This window comes from Lactuca virosa, chromosome 7 (genome assembly GCF_052849685.1).
Source record: "Lactuca virosa cultivar CGN04683 chromosome 7, Lactuca_virosa_CGN04683_v6, whole genome shotgun sequence".
Classification (NCBI taxonomy): Eukaryota; Viridiplantae; Streptophyta; class Magnoliopsida; order Asterales; family Asteraceae; genus Lactuca; species Lactuca virosa.
In genome coordinates this window covers 14,466,638-14,474,566 of record NC_136432.1, presented here as the reverse complement: position 1 = coordinate 14,474,566, position 7,929 = coordinate 14,466,638, and the positions used below count along the sequence as shown (strand labels likewise).

General features: G+C 39.7%; 1 protein-coding gene across 1 annotated transcript; it reads right to left on the bottom strand.

Annotated features, from left to right (window-relative positions):
• Nucleotides 1-730: 730 nt before the first annotated feature.
• LOC145124100 (Plant invertase/pectin methylesterase inhibitor superfamily) lies at nucleotides 731-2,548 on the bottom strand. The gene is made up of 2 exons (XM_079059320.1): nucleotides 1,593-2,548; nucleotides 731-1,501 (listed from the first exon to the last, which is right to left on the bottom strand). Exons 1-2 carry the CDS (start codon nucleotides 2,455-2,457, stop codon nucleotides 816-818), a joined length of 1,551 nt encoding a protein of 516 aa, XP_078915446.1. The 5' UTR covers nucleotides 2,458-2,548; the 3' UTR covers nucleotides 731-815.
• Between the last annotated feature and the right edge of the window lie 5,381 nt (nucleotides 2,549-7,929).

Genomic DNA, 7,929 nt, shown 5'->3' with positions numbered 1-7,929 from the left:
TTTTTTAGTTCCTTGGGTGTCTCTCTCTGGTATGTTTAATGGAATCAACCACCGCCAGTCGTCCTTCTCCGATTATCCCTCTCACCGTTGATGTGAAACCTCGTCGATCTAACCCTTGTCGGTGTTTCAAGGTCCGGTTTTATCGATCTAACCCTTATCGGAGTTGCCTATTAAAGAAAGCCCAAGCACCGCCGGACCCACACCGACGATTAACAGATTTGAAAGGGGTTGACGATTGGAAGTCAACTGAATGGAAAAGGGTTGCCGACTCAGATTTGCCGGAGAGGGAGAAATCAACATCGATCTAGCAGTTGTTGAGCATGGTGGGCTGGGTACGGTGGGGCGTTTGATTTACCACGATGGGTGCAGTCGGTAGCCGATGAATCATGACACCATGAAAGCTTCAATTTTTTGTACACTGTGTGAGAGAGGGAAACAAAGGAGGGGGAAGCAGGCGTCAAAGAGAGAGAGAGAGAGAGAGAGAGAGAGAGAGAGAGAGACCCCTTTGTAAATAAGAGAAAAACTTCATAAATGGTCCCTGTGATCGTGAAAAGACGAAAATCCCCTTTAGTTAACGGACAAATTTAACGGAGTTAGCAATAAGGACCAATCGTCAAAAGTTTTGAAAGCACAGGGACCATCTATGACGTTTTTAAACGACAGGGACTAAACTTCAGATTTTGGGAAACCACAGGGACCATTTATGATGTTTTTTCAAATTTAAATAATATACCGAAAGATTCTTATAATAATCCAAGAAATTAATTTGATAGAAATAAAGAGAGAGAAAAAATTACAACATATAAACAATTGAATTACAGACCGGAAGTAAATGGCACGTTGGTTGTCGGCAACCAAGAACCTCCGGCAATGAAATTCCCAACGGTGAACTTCGCCGCCTCAGAGCTACTGGTGATGACATGGTAACCTTTCCAATTCACCCTTTTAGCGGTGGAGGAACCAGACCCGGTGTTCATATACTCGCCATAATACAACGTACTAAGTGCAAAATTCCCGCTCCATGGCATCCATCCGGCGGGGTCAATCAAGCTATCAAGGTTTGACTTGAGAAAAACCGTCCTCGAGTATTGCTTCCATGGTCTACCCAGGTACGTCTTAACACCGGAGACACCTTTCAGGTCGGGAGCCGCCGTGATACGACAATTTTGGATTGAAATTCCGGTGTTTTGGTTTTCATCAGTCCTGCCCTGAGCAGTCAACGTGTTGGTCTTGTTTGGTGGTTTACGGGCGTAAATGTTGCAGTTCTGGAAAACCACGGCGGCGTTGCCAAAAATGAAATCAACTGTGCCATAAATGTCACATTCTCTGTAGAATTGTCGATCTGAGTGGGTGTATAATGTGTCTTGATACCCTTCGAAGTTGCACTGGTAAAACACCGAAAGATCAGAACCGCTTCGCATCGCCACGGCTTGGTGGTTTTGTGGGCCGGCAGTGTTTCTTACGGTGAAGCCCCGACCAATAAACCCATCTCCAACCACCGCTGAAATTCATTAGAAAAAGAAAAAAGATAATGATTAGAATTACATGATCATAGGGACCTTTATTTGTGTTAATTTGGCTTAATTAATTACCAAGAGTGGCTGATTTGAAGGTGGTGGTGCCTCCTCCAACACTTTTGCTTCCTGTTATGATAGTTTTACCAATACCATCTCCAAAAATCATTATGTTCTTCAATTTTGAACCGATTTCGATATTCTCTTTATAAACACCTGCCTTCACATGTATCACATACCTTCCATTCCCCGACCTCTTTGGCACAGCAGCTATGGCGTCACGGATGGTCTTGTAGTTACCAGAACCGTCTTGAGCCACCACCATGTTAGCCTTAGGTGTTGACGTTTGCAACAACTTCCGATCACCAGGCTTCACCCAAGTTGGAAACCCTACTTTTGGAGCACTGTATTTTGAACTTGAAGTATTCCCTCCTTTGTTCATGGCCAACGTATTGCTAATCAAAGCCGATACGTTATTGTTCATCAATGGCCACACATAGTCACTAACACCAAGCTCTTCGAATCCAGCTTTGCACGTTTCTATATTAGTGAGAGCTGTGCTTAGCCATGTCTGGATGTCGACTTTGTTACACTTTTGGTAAGGATCAACAGTCTTGTTGATCTTCGAGATGGTGTATTCGTAGAGCTCAAGGCAGTCAGACCATGCAGCCTTCTCACGATTGTTACGACATTTAGGGCCGAGAGTCAAAGTATGCGACCCTGCATATTTTGCTCGATCTAATGTGACTTTCAATAAAGCTTTCAGAAAGTCTGGTTTTTGTTTGATGGAACCATAGTTTGAGTTTGTGCTCAAGAAATGTTCACACGGTTGTGGGTGGGGTGTCTGGTTGCACCATGATGTAACTTCAGACTTTGTGTAGCTATACACCCCTGAAACAAAGACGCCCACAACAACAGTTGCTAAAAACAGAAAGGTTTTCATCGTAGAAGATGAAGAATGAACAAGTTATTTTGGTTATGGAGAGGAAATTGGGGTTGTGGGATTCTTGTATTCAACTGTTGCATTTTATAGAAAGGAAATTTAACAAATGGGAGACACCAAACACACCAATTTAAAACTAAGATATGTGTGTCATATCCAATTTTAAATTGTTTTATATATTCCCTTTCTCCAGCCAATTATTCTTTCTTCAATTTCAATTATTAACGTGTATAACATATTGGGAAAGTTGTATATGTATCGGATTTCTTTTTTGTATAAAACTTATTTAAGAAGTAGCTGATGTAATGAGTATATCTAATTAATAAGTTAATTCGCGTTATCCAACTTCACTTCTTAAGACTTGAGGTCATTATGTTTTCGTTAAGAAAATATAAATGTTTACCACAAAACTATCGATAAGAAATGGCTTCTAATATTTTTAAACGTTACTTATTCCAATTAAATGGTTGCCACACTAAAACATGTGTATGCTTTTATTTATCTGATATAACTTAGTCCGACTAGGCGACTTACGTGATTAAATGCACCATTGTGCGACATAATTTGTGTAGTTAATTGAAGACTTAATTGTAATTAAAAGTATTAAATGTTTTTTATGGAACAATATTTTACATAGTTTTAAATTTGCCTATAAAATAGGGTTTCCTACGAAATATACAAAAGGTTTTATACGAAATATATAACCACAAATTAATTTAGAAGCAAAATATGCAAAGCATAATATATTTCTTGTGTTCATTTTCTTTCATTTTTATTTTATAATTTTCTCGACAAATACTTTTATTTGCCAAGTTTATTAATAGACAAATTTGTGATTAAAATTTAAATAATATACCGAATGATTCTTACAGTGATCCAAGAAATTTGACAAAAATAAAAGGAGAGAAAAAAGAAAATTACAACATATAAACAATTGAATTACAGACCGTAAGTAAATGGCACGTTGGTTGCCGGCAACCAAGAACCTCCGGCAATGAAATTCCCAACGGTGAACTTCGCCGCCTCAGAGCTAGTGCTGATGACATGGTAACCTTTCCAATTCACCCTTTTTGCGGTGGAGGAACCAGGCCCAGTGTTCATATACTCACCATAATATAATGTACTAAGTGCAAAATTCTCGCTCCATGGTATCCATCCGGCAGGGTCGGTCAAGCTATCAAGGTTTCACTTGAGAAAAACCGTCCTCGAGTATTGCTTCCATGGTCTACCCAGGTACTTCTTAACACCGGAGACACTTTTCTAGACGGGAGCCGCTGTGATACGTCAGTTTTGGATTGAAATTCTGATGTTTTGGTTTTCATCAGTCCTTCCCTAAGCAGTCAACACGTTGGTCTTGTTTGGTGGTTTACGGGGGTAAATGTTGTACTTCTGGAAAACCACGACGGTGTTGCCAAAAATGAAATCAACTGTGTCATAAATGTCACATTCTCTGTAGAATTGTCGATCTGAGTGAGTGTATAATGTGTCTTGATACCCTTCGAAGTTGCACCGGTAGAACATTGAAAGATTAGAACTGCTTCGCCTTCTCAAGATAACTGGTGATACCTGAAATAATAAACAACTGGGTAAACATTAAACTTAGTGAGTTTCCCCCAAAATACCTCATACGATAAATATACAAGTATGCATCAGGTCCACTCAGCCATCGGGCTGGAATATCCAGGGTTTGTTGGCCTACTGCCTCAACCCAACCGCTCTACCAGAGCCTTCGTGCCTTCGACTTACAGTCGACCCGCACCGGGTATCTTGGCCTACAACAAAAAGAAGAACCGCCTCAACCCACCACTACCATATGTCGACATATTGTCAGTCCCTAATCTGCTTGTGTATCAATCAGATCCGTTTGATGGTGCGGAATCCCAATCAAACGGATGATGTCAGATCAAATAGAAGAGAAGGAGAAGAAGAAGATGATGAATCTTGTATGTATTGATATGAATGAAGATCTGGATACAAGATTCACACACACTAACACACACTCTCTTTTCTCTCTCTCTAGAACACCTTCACATGCACACACTTAAGCTCCTCTAGTGTTCATCACTCTACTCCTCACCCCTTACACCTATATTTATACATAAGAAACATGGGCTTGGTGAACATGGGCCGTGAATGGGTTTACGGTCGTAAATGGGTTTACGGTCGTAAATGGGTTTACGGCCGTAAACACCCATTGGGCCGTAAACAGGGTTTACGGCCGTAAACACTGAGCTGTTTACGGTCCTAGACATAAAATTACATTTTCCTAGAAAAGCAAAGTATAAACCATATTTTTGACCCAACAATCTCCCCCTTGGTTTATAGCTTTCTTTTCTTTTCTTAAATGACCCAACAAGCTCCCCCTAAAAAGTAGCTGGCTTTCTTGATAATTTTCATTGGGAGCTTTGGCTTCAGCTTTAATCTTCAAATTCTTCACAGCTTCAAGATGAACATGATGAATCTTCAATAATTGACTTCATCTTGAGCAGTTGGGCATTTCTTCAGAATTTGGCATTGAACGCACATTGGGTGAGGAGGCTTGACGTACTGATTCTTGAAAGATAGCGCTTTCAGCTTGAGAATCTTCTGAGAGAACGTCAGAGAGAACTAATCTTCTGGATCACTTCAGCAGGTACAAGATAGCAGCAGACTGATTGAGGAGGCTTCAATGCAATCCGTCACATAATCTTCAATTTCAGCTTCACCTTGCTTCTGGGGTTGAAAGATTGAATGTTGAAAGAATAATCTTCATTTCTTGCTCCTTCGAATGAGAATTCTTCGATGATCACGGATCCTTGGCTCAGAAATCTTCGACACAAACTCCATGAGTTTCATCTTCACCTGAAATCACTTTTCAAGACAAAACAAAACTAAAAGAAAACTTAGCACACAATATTTTTGGATTTTTCATATTTTCTGAAAAAGGAATAAAACAGAAATAACACTATTTTTGGATTTTTTATTTTCTGATTTTTGTTTGGTTTTTAAAATTTTTAATTCTCCCCTAATATTTAAATTAGAAGAAAACTATGAACAAATTTAAAAAAAAAATAAAAATGATATCTAACTTTAAGAGTGATTTGGGATCAAAGTTTTTAGACAACCTTTATCCGTTTATCAGTACCTCTCCCTTCATGAATAGATCTGGTCAATCGTCGGTATTGTGGTCCACTTAAACACGAGAAATTGTGACAAAATTAGGACATACTATAAGTGACAAGACAATGTGATCCTAAGTTCCTAGATAATATTCCTTAAGGACCATTCAGCTGACGACGACCAAAGATATTGTTGTCCACCTAAATTGAGCAGCGAGATCTACAGACAATCTGTAAGTGTTCAGTTTTAGTTGTATCAGAACATGTTTTCCGCTTCCTGATATGCTCCAGTAATCAAGGACTTCCAGAATACTCCTTACATCGGGTGAGCAGACAATTATTAAGAGAGAAGATAGATTTAGAATGCATATGCTATACACCCAGGTCGGATCTCTTCCAATCTCGCAGAGGGTGAAACATATGACTAACTGAAGTTTTAGAGGGATTGAGAAAAAAAATGATGCATATACTGTGTACCAGGTCGGATTGTGAGTCACGCAAAGGAGACAGTATATGGCTAACAGACAAAAAGAATTGCATAGATGGAGGATGCAGAGAGATAGAGTTGCATATGCTACATTCCAGGTCGGATCTATTTCAATCACGCAGAGGAGGCAACATATGACTAACAGAAAGAAAGCAAGAAAATAATTTCCTACAGACCTACTTTATCGGAATTCCCCAGTCGCCCCATCAATACCGGAATTAAGGACAAAGTCCGTACATCGAGGAAGAGTTAAACCACGGTTCTAGATACAGATTATTTTAGTGTGACCGGTGGATTATCATGTATATCTCCCTGCTCAACCTATCTGGGCGTCATATTGTCAGGCTAAATGGATCTATCTAGGTCAAGATTTTTCAAGTCTCTAGATTCCTTAAGTTCAACTCTGCCTAGTCAAGTCCATTTAGAATCTTTCGTGCCTACCAGCGCATCGAACACAGAGCCTAGACAATTCAGATTCAGTCCCTTACACAGATTCAGATTGCCTGTTATCACATGATTATATCACTTCCCAAAACATCTCATGCAAGCACATTCCATTAACAACATATTTTTTTGATTTTCTGATTTTTTTTTAATGTTTATGGATTTTTTTAAAACTTTCTAATTTTTGTTTTGTTTTTATTTCTCCCCCTAAATTTGTTCATAAGAGAGAAACGAAAGTAAATGCGCAAATTTAAACTATCCTAAAACAAAAATTAGTCTTTAAAGCGAATCAGCTTAAGAAAAACTCAGGAGTATAGAGAAAAAAACTCAAACCGTAATTCACCGATTGAATTTGCATCCAGAAGGTCTGAGAACAGCACGCATAATCTCAGAACAAATCCAAAAATTCTTCATGTCATTAAGCACTAACCCCATGAGTGATCCCTTCCTTTTTTTTTCTTTTCCCGCAAAGGACACATACTCTCAAACAAAGATCTGAATGTTGTACAGTTAAGAGATGTCCCATATCATGTGCCTGGAACAGCCACTACCAACAAACTGAAGTTTGATGATATGCCTCCATAGCTGCTCCGACACAGAGCGGGATTAGTTGGTCTTTGGAACCCAGTCCATTTTGAAACTGGGTTGACCCTGTTTATCCTTGCACGGTACTCTCTCCCATGACATGTCCTGCTTATCACAAATAGAAGATGTAGAAATATTAGAATCGTTAGAAGATTTGGGAGAGTGAGCCTTTGGAACCCATTTGTAGTGGGGTTTAACCCATTTCTTTTTCGATTGATGGGTGGCTCGGTACTTGCTTTTGATCTTGATGTCGGCCGTTGAGATGACTTTGACGTAACCGGTCTTTGTTTCAATGGAGCATCTCTTGGATTGGGCTTCTTGGCTGGCATTTCATTCTTGACTTTGGGATTTTGATTCTTGTCCTTTGGAGTTTGATTCTTGCTCTTCTGCGCATTCCAGTCATCATTGTCTGAACGTGTCCTTGAGGGGTTTCTTTTGGAATATCTCCCTCTTGGCGCGTTCTGCCACCCTTGTGCATAGTAGGGAACGTATGCGCGATTTGTACAATGTCTGGCAATGTGTCCAGGTGTTCCATAGTGAAAGCAAGTCTTTTTCTTCACTGGGAAATTGTTTCTTCCTGCCCCTGGTGGCGTATCTTTGCCTTGTTTCTTGCTTTACCCACACGCACAGTTGCAGCATGCATTCTGTTTAACTTGATTTGGTGGCCTGTACTTCTCAATAACAGGTTGATCAGAAGCAACTGAGTTCGAAGCAACAGATTCAGAGTTCAAGGAGATGTTGGTTTGTTTATTGGTGTTCTCCTTGTTGTGATCCTCTGCTACTTTACCTGCATATGAAGTAGATGTGCTAGAAACAGGAACATCAGTATTTTCAAACAAATAATCAAATATGTCAAAA

Excerpts from the sequence above, each read along its gene's own strand:
- LOC145124100 (XM_079059320.1), bottom strand. The coding sequence starts at position 2,457 with ATGAAAACCTTTCTGTTTTTAGCAACTGTTGTTGTGGGCGTCTTTGTT. Across the intron at positions 1,502-1,592 it reads CTTCAAATCAGCCACTCTTG|CGGTGGTTGGAGATGGGTTT; the intron begins GTAATTAATTAA and ends AATGAATTTCAG.